Raw genomic sequence first — 23,142 nt, forward strand, 5'->3', positions numbered from 1 at the left:
ATGTTTGGTTTAAAGGGTAGTTACGTGCTGAAAATAGTTCTTGGTGAACAATATTACGACTTCCGGCAGAGATGCTGCACAGAAGTGCTGAATGGATAGATAAATGATTGTTAATAAATAAACACACTACATTACTCGCTCTAATACCACAAATGGTGTTATACAATTCTGTTTGTGTTCCAGTTAAAAACACAAGATAATAGCATTTTAATTTCTGAGCTTTAAAGGTGTTAGGAGTTGTATTTTTGAGGTTTGGAGAGAGTAGGGCAAGCTCTTTCCTTCTGCTTTCAGTCTTAATGTTTAGATAGTTGATAAATAATTATAAATAAACGTTATTTGAGAGCAGGGAATACCACTCAAATATATAGTTAATTTACTTCATTCTGTTTTTATTTGGTATTATTAGTTAAACATGGAACTCCTCTTGCAATAACATAATTGACCTCTAATTTCCTGGTCTGCACCAAACCCACTGCCTGTAATGTAACAGGCGCACAGAAGTGAAGTGCTGTGCTTTGTGAGGTGTTATACTTAAAAGAAGACTTGTGTACCGCTGAGCACAGCATCAAAGCAGTTAACAGGATCCCATGATCATTACCAGAATATGATATGAGTCACCAGGTTTAACCACAAGGAAAGGCGCTGGGCCATATTTAGAGAGGGAGACAGGGAGGAAGAGTGCAATAGAAAGTGATTTCTAAATGTCAGAGTTCACCATCAAAAGGCGCCTGTTACCACATCGCATGAATGGAGAGAGTTGAAAGCAGATGGGCATGAGAATGCCGTCAAAATGCAAAGCTGCAGGGAGCGTGTGTGTGTGTTGGGCTGTGGTGATAAGGATTTGCTCTAACCGCATTTACCCCCCTTTGTTCTCTCAAACCGAAACACACACACACACTTAAATTTCCATGACGTGATGGTGGGGAAGACGACGGGGTTGCTACAGTGCTGTGGTGGAAGGAGCTTTTTCTGCAGAACCACACAGATTCCTGACTCCGGCAGTGAAGCGGTCGACTGTGTTTCTACTGTAAATCCTGCTGTGAACTAAAACAGAGCAGTCTGAGAAGGTGACAGGCAGGCTTCTGGTGATTTATATTGTACTATCTCTGGGTTTATGATTAATCACAAATAATCTGATTGTTGCAATTTTGAGAAAATGTCCAAAAAACCCCCAACTGTAATCAATGTTATTGCTGTTGTAGTAAATAAACCTCATATAAGTTTGGATAAAGAGCTCTGGTACGCAAAAAAAAAAATCGACGTTGTCAAGATATTTGACAAACTATACAAAACCAAGTTTCCCATTTTACTTTTATGACTCTGTGACTATTCAAAAATATCACTCCAGCTGGCTTAGAGTGGTAAAACTGGGAAATTCCCAGCTTTGATTCATAATTACAAACAAGAAAGAAACATCATTGTTAGCACAATCTAATGAAATCAAGCTTTGCCACTGAACTTAATCACAACTTACGTCAAAAAAACTTACGAGTTGAAAAGATTTTGTTAAAATGTTGGATTTTTTTTTTTTTTACCACAAAGGTGATACAGACCTCTGGCCTAAATTTGCAAGTTGTATAACCAGTTGAACATTTTTCCTTGTAGGAATGTCAGACTTTTGGGCATTTTTTGACACAAACTAATGTCAAATCAGAAATCCGTCAGAGCATGTTGGGTGTCATTTTTGTGCTGCCCTGATTTAAATTCCGTAATGAAAAGCAAAAAAACCCCAAAAAACATTCGTGAGTTGGCAGAGAAATATTTGTTATATCACTCCACCAACAAGCAGCTCACCTCTTTGCAAGCATGTCTCTTACAGCTTGTTATTGAGTGGTATTCCCCTTTAACCACATTAACTTTACAGTGTGATGCATGAACACCAGACAATGATTTATTTTGTAATAAATAAATCCGACGTACATGAGGAAAAAAGTAAAGCTTGCACACTAACTCAGGTAAAACCTGACGGAGATCCAACTGGGACTGTCCTTAGTAAATTTGTGTGCCGTAAATGTGCAGGTGTCACTTTTATTCCTCATGTATGTGATGTGCTTCTAATTAGTTCTCTCTCAATAAATACATCCGGTTCAAGGGTTTTTTTTTTCACTTGTGATGCCTCGCCTAATGTCAAGGAAAAAAGAAATTTGAATAACATGACTGTTCCTGGAAATAAGCCGAACAGTAAACCGGTATAATGTGGAGCCTGATGTTTCTGACTTCAACATGTCAAATGCGTGACGGTATTTGCATTTGTCACTATATTACAGCACACAATAATTCAATTTTCAGAAAAGCAAGTTAGTGACAAACTGCATGCGGAGCTCAGGCTGGATTCTCAAACATTCGTTGGAGGCGGAGCTCGTCTTGAGGCAGACTTAATCTCATTGGTTAAGTGTCAGTGAGTGGCGCTTAGTAACATCATAAAAAGGAAGAGGGGTGAGAGAGGAGGAAACTAAAATTACAGTTGGTCAGATAGAGATTGTAACTACCCCAAGAGCAGCTCCACCTTTGAGAAATGTTTGAAAAAGTAAAACCTCATCAGATGGGAGTCATGCACTGATGAACAGATGGTTAAATGGGAGGAGAGATGAGGAGTTGTCGGACGACAGCGGAGTGGTGCTATGGAGTGGGTAGGGCTGGATGTTTGGTACACACCTGCAAGGACCGCACCAGTCCGTTTGTTGGTTGAGGCCGAAGCGAGCCCGGCATTTCTTAGGAGAGCCCGGGTCTGAGCACAATGCACAGCATGCACATAACAAGGAGGAAAAGCAAAAATAGAGAAGAGCGGAGGAAGAAGGGAAAAAGGTTGGAAAGGACAGAGGGAGGAGAGATAAAGACATACGGAGAGAAGAGGAATAAAGGAAGAGACACGAGAGCATGTCAGGGTGGGAAGAAGCACCAACCTGGCTGTCCGTTCAGAGAAACCCATTAAGTCAAACTGTTAGTAGCCGGTTACAGCACAGCAAAACATCAACAACCACCAGAATAACCACACAAAACACACAACTTCGTTAAGCAAATAGGACATCCTGGAAACAGGCTGTTAAGACGCACAGAGAGAGACTCAGAGAGGGCAGCCGTGCTGAGATACTCTGTTAGTACAGGATTTTAAAAGGTTTTCACTTTCTGGCAAAATCACAGTCATAAACTGCTTTAACTCAACAGGTCAGCACTCTTAAAATCCAGATATACTCTTTGTTTTCTCTGTTTGAGGCTGAAGTTAAAACGAAAAGTTCACAAAAGCACGCACATCCAGGTGACAAAAAGGCTAGGTGCTGGACAAAAGATGATACAAGAGAAGAAAAAATACATTTTTTCACAAGATAATCAGGTTTCTCTGACTGACTCTAGATACCGTAGACTAGGTTTTTATCTGAATCTAGAGCTATCCACGTAATCTTTCTGGTGATTTTGTACGACAGGGCTGTGTGTACATACACTGATATTTCTATTCATCTGTATATTCACATTTTTGCAATTTCATCTTTTTTTTCTGTCATCACATGATTAATCCACAATGTAATAAATTGTTATCTATCAATGTTTTTTCTTTCTATTTTTATGACAGGGAGCCTGCTGGGTACTAGGTGACCTGTTTGTCAGGTGACCTGGTGTAGTTTTTGAAGGTGTGTGTCTGTATTGATAACTTGTCCCATGAAGAGCATGTAGCTCCAAACGTCACCTTGGTGGTAATTATATTACATATTCATGGGAGCATAATCAAGTGTCAGACTGAAATTGGGCCTTACATTGGGAAAAAAAAATCCTTATTTTCAAAAGCTTCAGAGTATCTTTGAAACAGAGTTTTAGTTCAGGAGAGGTACTACATTCACCCTCACATTAGATAATAGCATCATTCATGCTTCGCCATCAGTTGCTCATTTATCTGCTGCTTGGCTACCGGCTGACTACTACTACATTCAGAGGCACAATGTTAGAAGAGGCAGAACAGGCATGTTTGGAGGGGCACAGAATTAGGGAAAAAGTGGCCCCTCATGGTCCTCATATTGGCGTATTTTCTAATGACATTTCTAAAACTCCTTAAACCTTCCATAAGAGAGCGAGAGAGCGCGAGAGTGCATGAGTGACAGTGACGCAGCAGCGACTGAAGAAGAGAGTATGAAGTTATCTGTTGCAGTGCAATGTGAGTATGGGGGGCAGGGGGACTCAATGGGCTTATTTGCCCGGGACCCACAGAGTCTAGGATCGTCACTGCTAATATCTATCATCATCCATATTTTGCTACCAATGTCTTACATAAAATACCAGAGTCACCAGCAGGACATTTAATATTTTACACTTTTGCAATGGAACTGCTAAATATTGTTACCTTCTCTTTTCTTATGCTACCTGCTGATGTTTGTTCCTACAACAGCGTCAGCACTCGCTCAAACTACTGGGGACACATGGAGGAATTCTATCTTTTATTTTGTTAAGATATGAAATAGGAAAATATTTTTGATTGCTTGCAAACTCTAAAGGAAAAGGGAAAAAGGAAAACACCATGATATCTGACATTTTCAACTTGGACATCTAAGAGCAGGATATAACTTTGTGAACACCACCGGGGATTAAAATGTTTATAATTCAGGTTACATGGAAAGCAGAGTGGGTGGGTGGTTTGACGTTAGAGACACATCCTGCCTCAAAGACACAAGATGTTGTGCTACAGAGCGCCAACGCAATTTTAAGCTCAACTGAATTCACTCAAATACTGTGGAGTTAACACTGGGCATTTGTTTTCTTGTCTGACAAAGGAAAGGAAAGATATTTGTGTGTTTACCTGTGTTGGAGTCCTGAAGCTTCTCCCTTTTTCTCCTCTTCTTTTTGCCCTGTGGGAGAAAAAACACACAACCCCCCCAATGAAATGAGACTGGCTCAGATGTTGAAATGACCACATTGCCGTAAATTCACCATCATTAGACTTTTAAGCGAAGCTTATGAATCCATTTCTTTTGGTTTGTACTCAGATTAGTGATCAGACAGTATTTTTAAAGATAATGGGATTGAGCATAAGAGTAGCACTTTGCTTATATCTATATGATTTTGTCCTCCATAAAGAATTCCTTCATTCCTCCCCTTAATGTTTGTTCACCATCGTCAATCCCTCTTTGAGAGTCATATTCACAGTTTTTGATAAATTATCCTTTTCTTTTATCCACAGAAATCTGTAGCACTAGGTTTCTTATGTGACATTTAAATCAGTTTTAAATGAAAAAGAGCAAAGTTAAAAGCAGCAACCAGATCAAGCGATCATATTTAATGCTCTAAAAAAGCAAGAAAGAAGCAAGAAAGATAAAGAAATCTTCATAAGAAAATCTGTTCCATCAATTATGTCACTGTAAACATTACTCATGCAAAACCTGACGTGTCATTGCCAAAAAGCACAAATCAACACTTAAACAATCTTAATAAAGATCCATCAATCTTGTTTTCATATTTGCAGTCATTCTTTACTGTCTCAAATCTGATTGTAATGTATGACTGTTGAGGTAAACATCAGAGGTGTCTACGCAGATCCGGTGATGGTGAAGTTAGGCCTCATATTTGGGTGAGATGGAGGATGTGGGTACAGAGATCTACCGCCTACGCTTCAATGTCTGCCCTCCTCAGCTCGCTGTCAGCACTGTCTATGTGGTTACAACAACTCCTTCTGCAAATGCACCTCTCTGAAACTTTATATCTGTGGGCGTGCTTGTGTGTGTGTGTGTGTGTGTGTACATATACAATGTGTAGGATTTTTTAGGACTCGGAGGAGAAACCCTTCACAGCTGTGGGGGCGATATGGAACTTCACTTCCTGTTGCGCAAGGGGGTCCAGTGACTGTTTTTTAACAGTCAGAGTGTGGAGGGTGATGCACGAAGCCCTGACTGCTTGTATGTGTGTCGTCAATTCACAAGTTGCTCTCTATGTATGAGCTGATCAGACTCTGTTGCCCAAAAGGAATATTTTAGATTGTATTTAGTCAAATGATGTTGTCCGTTAGAGGCAAACATTCATGGAATAAACTACCAGTACATTTTAGGGACTGTGACTTCTTAACTTTAAAAAAAAACCTAAAACCCTCCAACAATGGTTGAAAACAAACCATTCATGTACCCATACATAAACCGCTTTCTCCTCTGATGCCCGTTCCCGGGGGCATTTTTGGCTTAACATACGTTTTTACTGTTTATTGTAGGCAGTCCTATTATTTTAATGTAGTGTGTCCATTTATTATGTATTGCCTGTGAACTATTTGTGTGATGTCCTGTGGACTGTCCTATGAAATGTCTGTATTTCTGTATTATATGGTACCTGCCTTAGGACTACGGATGTAATTTAGCAATTGCACTAATTCCGGTGTATTTATTGATGGTTACTGCTGATATGTTGATCAATGTTCACTGTTCTAATTTAGTAAACTCAGTAAATAAATATATAAGATGAATTATTTTTTGCTTTCTTTAAGCTTGTGGAGATAAGATGGTGCAACAGTATGTTCAGCCTAAAGCTTCAGAATGAGCACTGCACCTGGCAGTAAGTCACCATTTGTGAACAATGTTAATATACAAAGCATTACTTAGTCATAACAGGGGTCCATATAAACTGAACAAACAGCATCCACTGTGTTATGCCTCGCTGAGCAGCTTTGATAATTCTCAAAGCTCCATGCATGATCACAGTTTACAAGAGCTCTGGTTTATAACATTCAGGACATCACGAGGATGTTTTTTTTTTTTTTTTTAACAGTGAGGTTTCATAAAACAGGGTTTTTATTTTGAAAAATCTGCTCAATACACTGACATTGCCTTGTGCTGCTCTGTCAGCCACAGAATTTATAAGAGATGTAAACCTAATGAAGAATCAAGAAGAATTAAATCAGTGTGTAGTTCTGTGACATGAAGCGTCATGTTAGATGTTATAAAACGTGTTACAAACCACAGCCCAAATAAAGTGTCACCATAACTTGTGTGCCATGCCTGCCTATCTACAGAGCTCAGCTCAGTCAGGTATAGAGGAACAAGACAGTACAGCAGAGAAAAGCGCAAACAGGCTACCACTCTGACAAGAATCGAACGTCACTGAAAAGCAGCTTCTGTTACAACCAAAGCCTTTACTTCACCTGATTATGACACATTTTGCTCATTGTTTTCCAGTAGAAAACACTTATACATTACAGGATTTACAGCCCCGATTTCTTAAAAGTTGGGACACCGAGTAAAACGTAAATAAAAACAGAATGTAATGATTTGTAAATCCTTTGACATATATATAGACAAATACAATAAGTTAATATTCAGTCTGATAAATTTAATTGTTTTTTGGAAATATACACTCATTCTAAATTTGACGCCTGCAACAAATTTCCAAAAAGTTGTGACAGGGGCATGTTTACAACTGTGTCACATCACTTCTCCCTTTTACAACACTCAATTAGTGTTTGGGAACTGAGGACACTGACTGTTGAAATTTTGAAAATTAAATTTCTTTCTCAAGATTTACAAGCCAGGCCCCAAAAATCTTCAACATTTATAGACTGTCTGTGTGAAAGGATGAGCAAGAATCCCCTATGAATCTCTGAGAAATTAGTTTCTTCATTCGGGAAGCTTCTTGATGCAGCACTGCAGTGGTGGTGGTGTCATTCCACTTTATTGCACATCCATCATTTTTTAGACTGAAATGTTCCAACTTCAAATTTTATTGAGTTAATACTTGTGTCCGTTTTAAAGTGAATATCTAAATGTTAAGTATTCATTTTCCCCACTGTACTTCAAAGAGGATTTGCAAATAATTGCATTCTGTTATTAATTTCCATTTCACAGTGTCCCAGCTGATCAGAGTAGTACTTCAACCTGTAATTGTTAGATAAAACAAATGATATACAGGTTGTGTTTCTGTATAACCATTAAGTGTTTTCTTAGCTGCACTATCATTAAGAATGAAGGTGCCGTATTTTAAAGGGATACCCAAAAATAACAAAATAAAAACTAAAGCAGCGAGGCCAGCCATGCGGCCCTGCTCTCTGTTAGTTGAGCAAAACGGGTTGATTTATACCTCTGTGTGCTTCAGTGGTCATAACCATGGCAACGTGCAAGACTTGGTGAATTGTATCCAAACCGACCAATCAGATCTGCTTTTGCAGCTTGTGTGTTTCTTTGTGAGGGCTGATGTGTGTGAGTCATTAAGGTTTTCTTGGAAGGTACATGCAAACTCTGCACAGGAATACCCACAACCCCTTTTCATGCAGCTCTTCACATACTCATATTTTCCCACCACAGAGGCATAAATCCACCATAAGATGTGTCCCTACCCAATCAGCTTTACTCTTTTCCCCTGCGACCCCGCTAAGGCCCGCCTCCTGCAAGAGTTCAACAGCAAACTGACAGATCAGAGGCACACAGCAGCCCAGATACAGCACATCCCCACAACATTACACTGCAACACATGCACCACACAGGTTTGACTTCCTCTGGTATTCTGGGAAACCTACTTAACTTTTCATGCCATGAAAGTCTGTTGTTATGCCTTAAGACTTTTCACTGACAGGCCTGGGAGCCAATAATCATGCAGGTTGTTGAGACAGTAGCCAGTAATGGAAGTAAATTGAGTCATTTCTTCAGCTCTAATGTGAAAACAATGATTAAAAATCAAACCCAGTTCAACAAGTTCTGGTTATTGAATTGATCTTGTTCTATTTATTTATTTATTTTTTGTCATTTTGGTTTCATGTACAGGATATCAAACCAGATAGAATAGAAGTCATATAAACATCATGTCAGGTATAAACGTCATGCCTTTTCCAAAAATATGCTGGAGTGTCTCCTTGCCTTTACACTTCACATCCCCCTGGTTACGTTTTTTGTTTTTAAATGAGCTCTGAAAACTTGTATGGAGTATGACGGAGGTGGAGGAGGCAAAAAAGCTGAGATGAAAGAAGAGAAGTACTTACGTAGTTGTCTCTGGCAGACCAGGTCGGGTAGAGCTGCATGTGGAGTTGTCTCTCTTTCCTGGCCAACTCGTAGTACTTGGCTTGTTCCTCCCGGGTCAGTGCATGCCACTGGAAACACACAAAAACAAACAAAAATCAACAAAGAAACTATTAGTGTTTTGATTTTTATAATCATCAGACATTAGTTATTTGTCCGTACTGGGTATTTTACAGTTGGTATTTTACAGTATGGTGGGTAATAAAGTCACCATGCCTTGTTTTTAGTATGAAGACTTTTTAGTCTTCATACTAAAAACAAGGCTTTTTTTAAAAGGTAAACTATGCAGGGTTTTCCTAACAAAAAAACAATGCATTGCAGTTATACTATCAAAGAATCATTTATGACCAACCAGAAATTTCAAACACAGCACTGAAAAAACACAAATTTAGCAACGCAATGCACCAAGTGCTCAAAGCTCATTTAAAAACAAGTGTGAATCTAAAGTTGGCTTTCACTTTCATTGACAGTACTGTTAAAAAGTGACAAATACTGCTGTATACTTTTAATGTATTTCATTATTTTCTTTTTATATTTCAATCCTAAAGACATTAGAGAGGACAGAAAGAAAGAGTAAAAAAAAATTAAAAATTTAAATTCAATTTTACATTATAGACAATGCGTAAGTTATCTTTTTGCATTTGAGAGCTTTGATCATGATCATATTAATAATAAAAATAATAATGACTTCATATGTATACCATTTGTGTGAGCATAGTGACAAAGTGCTTTAACAAAGGACATTTGAGACAGTAATAAAATAATAACAGCTGGAAGTAAAACCAGATGAATGAGATAAAATAGAAACAAAAAACAAAACAAAACAAATAATAGTAAGTAAAATAATTACAGCCCATTTGATAGAAAATCAAAAGTCAGTTAAATAAAAGGTTTGTTTTTGGCTGACATTTAACAGAAATACTGGTGCAGATTGTATACATGAAATAATCCCACAGTTTAGGCGCCACGACAGCAAATGCTGGGTTGTCCTCTTGCAAATCTCAACTTCAGTTGGTAAAAAAAAGCTCTTCTCACAGTTCCCAGGTGTATAATACAGTGTGTTCTGCATCTGAACTGCATGAATGGTATGACAAACTTCACTGTTTTATCAGGATCCCAGTACCACCAGTCAGTGTTGTTATGATCTCAGTATCATCAGTATGTGGGGGAAACAGAGTTCACGTTACTAAAGTCCTCTCATGTTCCTCATGTGTGAAATTACAAACTGACCTGGAAACAGGATTAGTCTGCACTTGTGTGCATGTGTGTGTACGTGCGCATCCCTCACCCTTCGTCCCAGAATCTGGTTGATGGCGGCGCTCTCCTTTAATGTGCACTCGGCGATGACCTTCGCCCTCATCTCCTTCATGTAGAGCATGAAGGCGTTCAGGGGTTTCTTGATGACCGGCTTCTTGGGCTCCTTCTCCCGCTTGGCCTCTACGTGTGGTTTCCTGAAGGCAGAGAGGAAGAGGAGGAGAGTGGCAGGAGGAAGAGGAGGTAAAAGGGGTTAAGGAATGGTGAAGGATTTATAAGGGGACAATCAGAGCCAGCTTTTGCTGTGTTACTTATATGCAGAAGATATCATGAAATACAACCGTCAAACACGGCAAGCCTTAGCTGAGAAGATCGATTGCACTGTCATATCTGTACGATAACATTAAGCTACAACCCGGGGGATGGTTAGCTTAGCTCAGCACAAAGACTGGAAATGGGGAGAAACAGCTAGCCTGGCTGTTTTCTAAGGTAAAAAAATAAATCAGCCAACCAGCAACTCTAAAGCTCAATAGTTAACAAAATATGTAACTTTCTTCAGACTGTACGTTAATATTTTATAAAAAGATACATGTTTTTTATCGATCTTTTAAATTTTGTGAATATTTCTGAATATTTTAAAATAAAATAAAATAAAAATTCCCAACATGTTGAACTTTTCCTTTAGGAAGAAATAAAAAGGGAAAAGTCGATGTTTCGGGTAACTTGCAATACACACAAGACAATATCCATCAATATCCATGTGGCTTGATTGATTTAATAATTGATACTTTGAGAGAGATAAATACTTGAGAGCTTAATAATTAATAAGCATGAAATTAGTAACATGAGCTATGAGTCGGGTTAAGATTCCAGTCTGAAATTATAGTCAAAACCTGCAAGGGAAAACTAATTAAGAGTAGTGATATAACAGAGAATGAATAAGCACAAAATGCAAAATTAAAAGGCTGGATAAAAATGAAAAGAGATGAATATGATGAACAGTTTAAAGGAGAGTAGTGTGACTGAGAGGAGGAGAAACAGTGGAGAAAAATGACAAAGCAAGTGTGGCATGAAGTGCAGGCAATACTTACACGTACATGCCCCTGTCATACTGATCGTGCTCCTGTTTGCCTGAAGGGGGCACTATGGCTGGGTGGGGGATCCCTGTAGGATGCATGCCTGATGGGCCAAGCATCAGAGAGTGAGGGAACCTGGTGGAGATGAAAGAAAAAGGTGGAGGAAGACAGGCAGAGAGACAGAGAGTGACATAAAAAAGCTTTAGTTAGTTCAGAGAAATGCTTTGAGTCTGGGGCCAAGGGGACGGACAGCATCAGAGCAACAGCGTCAGCTTTGGTAAGCGGTGAGCTTGAAAGCATGAAAAGCTTCTAGGATTGATCGTTTGAGTGCTGAATTTAGTGAACACGGGATTTCTGCCTGTATGAACATATCAGTCGATTGGCTCACACTGAAGCTTTTTAAATGAGCATGGCACTTAAATTGTGTGATTTGGTTCTATTTAATCTACTCTGCAATGATGTAAGCATTTGTCACCACTAGAGGGCGTCCAAGCATTACTGAGTGAGAGGTTTGAAGGCAAAAAATACTCACATCTTTATTGCCATCTGTGAGAGGTCTGAACTCAGTCAGTGCACTTCTTAACATCTTAAAAAAATATTTTTACCATCTAAAATATGATCAAAGTATATTAATTTAAGTGTAAAAGAAGGCCATTTTGGGAATTCTGTTTCCAAAAAGAAAACCCAAGGTTGTTTCTGCACCTTCACATACTGATGAGATAAAAGGGGCAATAATAGAGTCCGATTGACAATGAAGCAGCAATAAGCATCAGCTCCTGGAGCAGAGTGGGCGTCGGGGTCAAATAATAAGCAAAAAAATATTCATATTGTTTGTTCTTAACCTGCTTGGAGTAACAGCCCATAGTTGGGCATGGTTTACCACAATTGGCAAATTCAGGTAACAGCAACAGAAATACTTTACAAAGAACATGCATAAATAAAAAGTTGCAAGTTAGTTAATGCTTACAGCTTGGAAAAAAAGATATATTTCCCAACTGAGCAACAAGTTAAAGGTATGATATAAAAAATCCAGGTAATATGATAAATGATCTGGTTTTCATGTTATTGTGATTTTCCCCCAAAAAATGACATATCACTGATGCAATGTGGCCCGATGCAGGTCTAAAACAAACAATATGAAAGGCTGGCTGATCTTTGGTTCGGCTTTGTGAATGAAAGAGACAAGCTGACGAACTGGCAAAGCGCTGTAGCGAGGAAGCATCTGTCTGTTGCACTCAAGACTTACGAGATTGCTTATTATCAAATGTGTCAAATTTAAGTCACAGCTTAAATAAGCGCATGAAAAACCCTGGCTGAACAACACGGGGACATAGTAGCTCACACAAACTTTCACCTGGCTTGTATTCATATTTTTATGGTGCAAAAAAAAAAAAAAATCTTGCTGCATGGGACAATGTGGCAGGGTCTCACACAACATTTGTGTTTTTTAGAATGCAGATTTAATAATGAGTGTCATGGATTAGGAACAAACACAAATAAACTGAAGTTAAAGATAGAAAGGGAAAAGCAGTAAACGTCCTGAGTGTGTTTCCGTGTGTTTCTGTGTGTGTGTGTGTGTGTGTGTGTGTGTGTGTGTGTGTGTGTGTGTATGTCAGTTGTTGGTACTCTGCAGCAGGGACTAGCTTGGCTTGGCTCAGTTTGCCTCGACTCGGCTTGTTTTGGCGAAAGACAGAACTCGTCCTGTTTACAGCACACTGGCTCCAATGGGACTTTTACAGCAGCTGTCCAATGAAGGCTGACACAGAAGCTGAATGGAAAACTCCTGCTCAGGCTTTTTGGATGTGCTGTAAACAGGAGTTGATGATAATGCAGAGCGTTTGCTGGTTGTTTTTTGCTTTTACTTTCTTGGCTCAGTCTGGCTCAGTCCGTCCAGCAGGCTTACGATACCTGGAGTAGGAGGAGGCGCTGGAGAGGTTGGAGGAGTAGGGCTGCCTGAATCCACAGGGGGACAGGGCAGGATAGACTGGCTGGCTCTGCCTATCACGGCACAGCAGAGGGGGAGAGACGGCAACAGTTGGTGCCGTTTAGCTTATCAGGTAAAAGATTATTGATCCCCGTTAGGACGTTTAGCCCTTAGATAACTTCTATTAAAAAAAGAAGAGGCTAAAACTGGTACTGTATCCTGACAGTAATACATCAAACAGATAATCTGCAAAAACATCATGATCTCCGTCTCCTCCTTGTGCTCCTAATTGAATCTGCTTAGGAGCCTTCAACACACGGTAAAGACAAGTGAACAAAATGGCATTCTTCTGTGAAAGTGAAAGCATTTCATCGTTGTCTTTTCTGTTTGCTTGTCTTTGCCGTGTGCGCTGTTTGCTCGATATTGACACTGCACCAGAGACGCTTCTTAGCTCTGATTGGTTGTTTTCATTCAGGTATGAAGGAGTCTTGCAAATGTAATTAGGAGCATGAGGTGGCGGTGGAGGAACATGATTTTTTCAAAAATGATCTGTATCCTGTTCTATTGTCAGGATATAATGATAGTTTTGGCAAATATGACATACGTATTTTAGTTACCTTTCTGTAGCTCTGAGGTCAGTTTAATTCTACTGTTATCTTTATTTAAGTTCATCATTGTATTCAGTAAAAATCAGATACACCTAAAAAAAAATGTCTATAAATCATGTCTATGTGTGTCAGTTTCTATAAACATAATATTCAGTTGCTGTTTTAAGATATTTAAACTTGCACATTGTCAACAATTTATCGTTTGCATCTGGAAAAACTTTCTTTTTTAATTGTAATGTTGATTCTGAGCTAGCTGGAATGATAAATAATAGTTATCTTTTTTCTCTATCATTTGAGATCCTGTAATTTATACATTATTATTTATAATTAATATAAGTCACTTGCTTTGAGTTTTAGGAGAGATTTTTGGAGAAGCCGTCAGCTTCCCATCTTTCCTGAACAGTTTCTTTTTGAAGCATATGCATTAAAATGATATGAGGAAATGTGTTTTAATGTATGCATGTATTCACTTTTATATTGCTACATTGTGTAATATACAAATGAATAACTATGCCAAATTGATTTCAGCACCAGTATATTTAAATATTCTCATCTATCAATAAAGTGAAATCTAGTGCTTTAATGCTCCTTTGCTTCTACAGAAGCATCTCTTGCTTTTGAAGGGAGCTCTTGTGATGGTGTGATGCATGGTGATCCCCCCCCCCGGAGAGTCTGGATCAGCTCTGTTGACAGCTGTGTGTCAATACTTGGCTTACCGGGAACAGAAACACACACACTCACACACCGCGGGAGGTCGAGGGTGGGGATGGGATGTAAGCAAGAGCCTTTGATATGTAGAAAACCACACTTCTACCTCCTGAGAGCCAACACAACCCCCACACTTTAGCTGATTTATCCTTACGTTTCAACGTATGCAAATACACAAACTCCAATACACATCTAACCTTTAAACCCCTTTTTTTACAATCATCCCACATTTCCTCCTCTCATCCTTTAGCCCCAGGTAGAGGGAGCGCTACACATACAGTAAAGCCCAGCGGCAGAGGCCTTTGGCTGGGAAGAGATCCAGAGATCGCTGGGCTCAGCTCCTGGAGGACCATTCATGCTGTAATCCTGTTAAAAGCGAGGTCACACTACAACACAGGTCAAGTGTTGTTCAAATAACAAGCAAGCTGAACAACCGGTGTGCTTTTTATCTCACAAGGAAGCTGCACACATTAGGTCTCAGAATCCATAAATCCATCAATACATCCATCAATCAATTTGATGTATTAAAGGTTCAAACACCAGCCCATTGTATACACCGTTATACAGCTCACACACATCAAAATCCTTACAAACAGCAGCTCCTGAGTGACGGTGAAGCCACAATCCAACAGAAAAATACCTCCCATGTGACAGGCATGGTTGGACAGAGGTATGCTGGGAATGAAATTAAAAACCAGGCGACCTGCTCTATTGTGCTCTCACAAGCGCCTTGTGAATTTTCTTTGTTGCACTTTGACTACAAGTAATTACATCCCTCCAAACTGATCGGTTCAGTCAAAGGTAATGAGCTTGAAAATGTCAGTCAGCGTCTGTGTCTTTGAGAATGACAGCAAAGGGAATAAGCTTTCATGATTACAGTAACTGTTTTTTCTGACACTTACGGCTTCAAAAAGACCTCTGAATGCTCTCCTGTTCTCCAGGTATTACCTCAGGCAAGGACCAATAAGCAGGTTTCAACTTACTCGAAGTACAAAGGTGGTCATAAAATGTGACATAAAGTAAAGCCAGAAAAGGTTTGCTTTTCTGGCCATTTCGGCAAATTCTATTTTCAACCTCCAACACAATTTCCAGAGTGGGGGGCAGGGATTGAACCTCTCTCTGTAGCTCTCCATTTGTATTTAGTACAGAATTATTTTTGTCACTTTTTGCGTGAACCAAAAAGTGCAACACTATGAATATCTTCTCTCTGAAGCAAATTTTACATCGTGTCCAAAAGTGGAATTTGACTGTCCAGGTCAGTCACGTGATGCCTTAGGGCCCAGAAAGACTTTTTCCCTATTGATTTACACTGGAAAAGAGACATCTAAAAATCTGTGTATACAGTTTTTTGTGAGCATCAAAACCTCAGCTGGAAATTACTCATTTCATTTTCAAGATTTCATTCATTTAGTTGTATAAAATGTAGAAAGTCTAAAAGAGCCGCAAGATTAAATTATTTGATTATCATTTAAGCTAGCAGAGCTCTAAACTGGAAGTCAGCTGGCGTTAGTCTGTATTGCGCCTGCTATATGAGCCCGATAATGAGGAAGATCCAGATACTTTCCAACTGCGGAAATAGAGCATTTTTTGCTTCATGCACTACTGAGCAGCTCTCACAGGAATGAACAGGCCCCAAACACTAGGTAACTCACATTCAAAAAGTCTGAGACTGATGAACAGCACTGCAGGTAAGAGGGAAAAACATGGGAGGGTAAACTGTCCCTTTAAGGTGGAACAGGAGGAGGCTGCACTACACTCTCAATCTGCAAAGAGGTTTTTTAACATCCTCATCAGCTCTCATTTCATACTGTATTTAATAATGCAACATGTTTGTGAGACTCATTCTCTCAACACAGCAGTCGCCACCGCAAAGCTGCATCCTTACAAACAACAAAACACATCTCGAATAATTCTTGACCCCCTCCTGCTCCGAGGCAACCAACAGACAAGTCAACAGGCCCGGGGGACGTGCGGAGGTGGTCATGGAGGGACAGGAGGGGAGACCACGCTAATAGTGGAAACAACAGATTGACATTTAACCGCTCGTTGTCTATGTTCCCCCCTACTCCTCCAACAAAGAAGCACACTACAAGGGGCCAAAACAAGCAGATAATCTGGGTTAAAGGAGATTAGCTGTTAATAATATTTGTGAAAATCCATAGTGAAGTGTCTGAAAAAGATAAAACGCCTGTAAATCACAGACTTGAGAAATGTCTGGGGACAGAGAGCTGGTCCTACAGAAACATGAAAAACAGACATAAACACACACGTATGTGTACAAATGCACAAAGTTTTAAGCTTCCGTTCCAAATCTCCGTGACATTTGATGTAAGCCTTTAACTGTTCCTGCAGGGGATTTTGTCCAGGCACAGATGCTGTAGGTTGTAATAAATGGATTTGTGTTGATCCATAAATCAATGGAAGTCTGACATTATAAGTTCACAATCAACCAGCATGACATCGCAAGCTCACAATCGACTCAGAATTGAAACTCTTAAGAGAAACGACTAAATATGGAGCAGATGTGGCTGCTGCAGACGCCCCACACTACACAGCTTCCCATGCTGCTGCTGCTTCATCCCCATTGGGAACTATTGGCAAAATCGAGAAACAGACTAAGAAACCAAAGCACAATGTAGAGGATAAAAACCAAAGAATCAATTTTTCGCAATCTAATTTTGGGGGTTTTTGCTAGTTTATTCAAAGGCAAACTCTACCTGAACTTGCCAAAATTGCTCCAAATTTTCCTACCTTGATGAAGACTGACACACACATTTGCAATAAGATAGTATATTTAACGAGTCCAAAACAATTAAATGACTTTTTCTCCTACTAAGATGATCTCTTGGCAATAACATCCAGTTTTAAATCACATTAAGCCATTAATAGTCTATATGCCAGCTTATAGATCCTTAGTGTGAACCCGGAAATGTTAAGTACCCCAAAGTTTTATGCTATTAAAGTATAGTATGCATCCCTAACATTAAGAAACTGCCAGATGCTAACTTCCATATGTTGGGAAATTTTGCATTATTGCATATCTTGACAGTACTTCAGCAACTGCTTGGCCAATTTGGACATTGTTGGGGTGGTTTAGGGGTTATTGAGGATGCTGAATCAATTTCTTATATTTTTGAAATTCAAAATGGATTTTTTAAACAAGAAGTCTGCATATTTTAACTGCAGTTGGGCTGATTTTGATTAAATTTTATTCAATTTAGACATTTTAGAGGACACTGAACTAAGTCGATTAGACATGTATTTTATTCTTTCTCTTTTATGTTTCTGAAGTAACTGAAATAACTTCACATCAATTAGAAATTGTACAATATTAATAAACACATGAATAGAACAATGCAGGAAGTTTACATTTCACATCACCACACTGAGTTGATGCACAATTTGTAAATGTTAAGAAAGGCACCTATCATAGCAAAGGAAGTATAATAAAGTCATGTTTAACATGTGGGACACACAAGTCCTGAAACAGTTTTTCTACCACAAATTACAAATGTACACTAGTTACACATGTTATAACAGCTGATAAACTCAGATCAAAATATGAATTAATTTTATATTATGCAATGCAACATATGCAAGTTAGCATCTGCCAGATTCTTAATGCTGGTGACCCTTAATATACATTTATAACATAAAACTTTGGGGTACTTAACATTTCCAGGTGACTTTGCTGGCAAGTAGACGTAACCACATTCTGTTATGATAATTTATATTAGTTAGTAAAAACATGCACTCAGAAGACTCTCTTACGACTACACAGATAGAGATTTTTAACATCCGTAACACTGTTGGGAATTGTTTGCTACTCAACACTATTTTGGTAGTCAGTCGTCCATATTCCTTTTGTTTAGAGGCCACAAGTTGAAGTACAAAACACAGAGGATCAAAGGAAGTGGTTTCCATGCCAACGGAGGCCTCAGGTTAGCTGCTATGACACCAGGTGAGACAGTGATGTATGTAACACTGACTTGGGTCAGAGTGTGTTTGTGAGGATGTGTGTATATGTGATGATGATAATGATGATGAAGATGTTTGGGAAGGTAGAGGTGAGTTATGAAGATTAGCAGGTGACTTTTTTGGGGTGCCAATGAATGTTTGGGGGTTAGAAGATAAACTAGATACAGGTTAATGGTTTAAATTCTGTTATGAATGGACTAAACAGCAGAAGCACGTTTTCGTTGTCTGACCAACAACACAAAATGCAAATATATACAGTTTACTGTCACAGAAGGCTCAGAAAACCAGGAAAATCTTTACATTTAAATTAATTCATTTATGGTACAGTGTGTAGGATTAAGGGGGATATATTGGCAGAAATTGTATATAATCTAATAAGAACATTTTCTTCAGTGTATAATCACCTGAAAATAAGAATCCTTTGTTTTTGTTGCCTCAGAATAAGCCTTTTATATCTAAATCAAGAGCGGGTCCTCGTCCACGGACTCTGCCGTGTTGCATCACCACGTCTCTAAGTCGCCCAAAACGGATAAACCAAACACTGGCTTCAGATAGGGCCTTTTGCATTTTCACATCGGCCTCCGTATTTAACAGCCTCTCCACGACACACCAAACAGAATTGGAAAAACACTGATTTTTGATGTGAAACTACCTTTTTTCAGTGTTTGTACCAGTTTATAATTTGTTTAGGAGAGCTCCGCATAAGAACAATGAACATTGAAGGAAGTGTAACCAGGAGTTTATGTTTCAAACACAGAGGAGATTTCAGCTGGTTGTTATCTGCAGTCCTAACAACTAGATGCCACTATATCCTAAACACGAATCCTTTAAATGTTTCATTAATTATCAAATAGCTACTGATTAATTTTTTTTACCTATAAACCGATACATTTTTCGACTGATTTTGTAAGCTCGCCTTCTATGTCATCATGTAAGAGACAGACTTATTCTATTCCTTTACGTTAGGGAAGGATTGTTAAGTTACACAGTAACAAGGTCATCACAAGTGCACAAAACACAAAAGACTGAGTGAGTCACAGCATGTACAGATGTGTGTGTGTGTGTGTGTGTGTGTGTGTGTGTGTGTGCGCGCGCATGTGTGAGACTCACCAGCCCATGGAGGGAGAGATCTGGCCGACACCGCCTGGAGGGAGGGAGTAGTACCCTGAGAGGTCCTGGGACTGATGCCTGTGAATGCCTGGAGGCAGGCGCACACGCACGCACGCACACACGCACACACACACACACACACACACACACACACACACATTAACATCATCTTAATCACTCTTTCCTCTCTTGTATTTTGTCACTGAAGTGATAATAAATACACACACTAAATGAATGTTGCCATCCCCCCCCCTTTAAACACACACACACACACTCTCATGGTCAGGTCAGGTCGGCGGCCCCCGAACCTGCCTCCGAGTCTGATAGGCTATTAGCGCTATTAGTAGTCTGGGAACCTGCTATTAAACACAAAGATACCCTCAACACAGATCACACACTTCTGTTCCCATCCTGTTACAGTGTGTCGCTGAGAGTGTGACGTGATACTTTGTGTGTCTGTGTGTTTTGGACCCTCCACTGGGAGCCGATGTCGCCAGTTGGTTTCACTGGTTTATTCTACACAAGTTAAAGTCCCCACATTTTAAAAACATACTACACAGACACTGATAGACACACACCCAAACACGCACACAAACAAACCATCGCGCATTCTTCATCTCTACTTTTAGCCAAAAATGTTTTCCAACAAAAGAAACACAGACAGCTCGACTCTGTGCCCTCACACAGTAAATATCCAGTCTCTCTCTTTGTGCCCTTCAAAGGAAGTCATTTGTCAACAGGCAGCACCTAGCACTTAGCGCGGCCCGGCTGCTAACCTGTGTTTGCAGCAGAGGAATGCTCTAGATGACTGTAATTTGGCCGCGGCTCCGGGCCTGTTTCAAGACCCCGAGCCACTATAAATCTGGACGACAGGAATGTGACTGAGTCAGTCGACCTGTCTCACCACTCCGATCCTCCCTCCCCTCCCTCTGTCTGTCCCGCCACGCCCTTCCTCCCTTCTCCTCATCCTTTCTTACTGCCCTCCGCCCGTCAGCTGCCCAGACTTTTTACTCCACGTTTTTGTCCTCCTTCTCACCTCTTGTTTCTCTCCTTCTCGATCTTTTCCTGTTCTTCCTCATTCATTGCACACATTTTCTTTCCCTTTATCCATTCCCAGGATTTATCCATCCCCCTATATTACGTTTATGATCTCCTCCACATCCATTCTAGCTTTCATCTCTGCCCTCTCCTGGTTTCTCTACCATAACAAGACAGATAAGAAAATTTTTTTTTTTTTTACACGCACCACTTACAGCGGGCGAAACTAGAGGTTATTCTGTTGAGAAAAAGGAAAACAGAAACTGCATCTTAAATTCATTAAAATATGAATAATGGGTCAATTTTCAGAAACTGCTCCCGGACCGAAACTGCAACCTGTAATACTGCGCCCGATCTGCCACCTGCACTTATGACCAATTGGTTTCACAACCCAATGATGCAAGAGTCACATCCCAATCCTAAACTTTAAATCCTACGATAATTACTCATTTCATACATGTGAAAGTAAGACAATTTTTTAAAAAAATGTTTAGGAAATACAGTTTAGATTAATATTTTTTGCTCAACATAATGTGTAACATTGAACCTTAAATCATTTAATTATATTACTATTATTCTCATTTTATTTTGATATTTCTGCCAACCAACACCTGCGACCCAACCCACATGTTCTTTTTTTACCCAGAACTGAACCGGGAAAACAAAATTAAGAACAAATACACAGATTTGTGCCATTAGCACTTAAAAGTTATAGTCCTGCAAGAAAGATGAAGTATAAACAGCTGCAGTATCTTTGCATTCTTCCTTCAAACTGGACAAGAACAAATCCAACACAGCATCTTGTTTTGCCAGAGGGCTTTCATCAGGCTGAATGTGCCCTGAGGCTGGTATAGATTTCTGTCTGTGTTAATATTGTAGAAGATAAAAGTGAATCGATAAATTGCTTTTGATTACATCTGCTAAACTCAGCAGATTGCCCTAATAAACCATTTACAATAAATTTTAAATGTTAGTGGATACTGGTGAATAACAACATTAACAACAACCAGTGTTAATACATCTTTTAATACTGAGATGGTAAACTTAACATCCTTTGACTGTTGATCTGTCACACTTGAATGTGATGGAAACATGAGGCCTGTTTCTGTAAGTCATGTTTTTGCAGCCCTGTTTATTGTTGGGAAACCTGCAGGGGGAAATTAGCAGCAGTAATGGGGCAGTTTTCTTTGGAATGCCCCTTTTAAAGCAGCCGTCTTAATGACAGCTAAAGCAACTATCTCACGGCCTCCATGTCAGCGTCTTGGGAAACAACTTAGAAAGGGAAACCATTTGAGTCAAACCTGGCTCTGAGCTCGGTATCAGAACGTGTGTGTGTTAAACTGAGACTCGAGGAGCTGAAAATAGTATTCCTGCACTGATAATGTGCTGTGGTGGTTATAACCACCACAGTGAAAGTGCTGCAGCATCCGAGCCTTTAAATGACTTGACAAGCAGCCTGTGTGGTGTACATAAAAGAGCCCGAGACCAGACTTAAGTTTGTAGCATTATGTTACAGTAAGGGCGGTAATGAGTGCTGACAAATTTTACTCAAGTGAAGAAACAGATACTTTGTCAAGAGCAAACATCAGAAATCACAGTAATACCAGAAGTCCTTTTACTCTACAGTGTAAAACTACAGGGTATTAAAGCCATGTCTAATATGACTCCTCATTTTTATCTTATTATTCAGCACATTTCATTTCCAATTCAGTTTCCCTTTGTCTTCAATGCTGTTTTTGAGCAGAGTGAATCACTCTCGCCATCAGTCATCCGAAGAGTGACAATAGGGTACTTTTTTTATCAGAAGGCAACAAATGAATTCAAAAGTAAGTCACTTTAAAGCAATAGTAATTGCAAGAGCTAATGTTATGAAAGATATCAAACTTAGAAACAAAACTGAAACGTGATATTCTAAACTTAACTCAGAAAAATGTATTTAAGAGATTACAGAATTGACTCAAAAGCTACAGCTAACATAATTTTACGACCAATTACCGAAAAAAAGCGTCGGTAAGAATAAAAAGTTTGTTAACATATAGGTCAATATAAAGACAAACATTGGCCCAAACATAATTCAAACAGGAATATAAAGTGCGTTTTTTGGGGACAATTTTCAGATGTGGACCGATATACATCAGGCGCTCTCGTGAGAAGCAGGATGGTGTGAGTCTTCATTAATATGAATGAATGGCGTGGCCTACTGATGTGTGCTTTTAAAAGGTGTACTATGCAGGACTGTCGGTTACTGTTTGTAAACAGGGTCACAAGTGAAAGTGAAACTAAAATCCAATCCCATCTTAATTCTCGTTTGGCGTTTAGCCTCGCTTTTTTGGCGCTATATCTCTTGATGCCTGCTGCTTACAGTCTGTCACCTATTGTTACCTTTCTATAAAGCTCCGAACCTCACCTGAATGCTGTGGGGGTACATGCCCGTAAACGACCCAAGCATAGAAAACAAAAAAAAAAAAAAAAAACGG

General features: G+C 39.4%; 1 protein-coding gene across 4 annotated transcripts in view; it reads right to left on the bottom strand.

The window, feature by feature from the left end:
• tcf7 (transcription factor 7) overlaps positions 1-23,142 on the bottom strand; it is a 90,872-nt gene that overhangs the window by 4,934 nt on the left and 62,796 nt on the right. The window contains exons 5-12 of one of the 4 annotated variants that reach the window (XM_088088213.1): positions 19,628-19,715; positions 13,208-13,297; positions 11,315-11,434; positions 10,258-10,420; positions 8,933-9,040; positions 8,294-8,341; positions 4,784-4,832; positions 2,656-2,728 (exon numbers count right to left, since the gene is read on the bottom strand). In XM_088088213.1, coding sequence (XP_087944339.1) covers positions 2,656-2,728; positions 4,784-4,832; positions 8,294-8,341; positions 8,933-9,040; positions 10,258-10,420; positions 11,315-11,434; positions 13,208-13,297; positions 19,628-19,715 — 739 coding nt within the window. The remainder of the gene's footprint in view (positions 1-2,655; positions 2,729-4,783; positions 4,833-8,293; positions 8,342-8,932; positions 9,041-10,257; positions 10,421-11,314; positions 11,435-13,207; positions 13,298-19,627; positions 19,716-23,142) is intronic. The other 3 variants (XM_088088215.1, XM_088088214.1, XM_088088216.1) reach the window with 3 other exon arrangements.

Source organism: Plectropomus leopardus, chromosome 15, assembly GCF_026936395.1.
Source record: "Plectropomus leopardus strain MGB_pleo_1.0 chromosome 15, ASM2693639v1, whole genome shotgun sequence".
In the NCBI taxonomy this organism is placed as follows: domain Eukaryota; kingdom Metazoa; phylum Chordata; class Actinopteri; order Perciformes; family Serranidae; genus Plectropomus; species Plectropomus leopardus.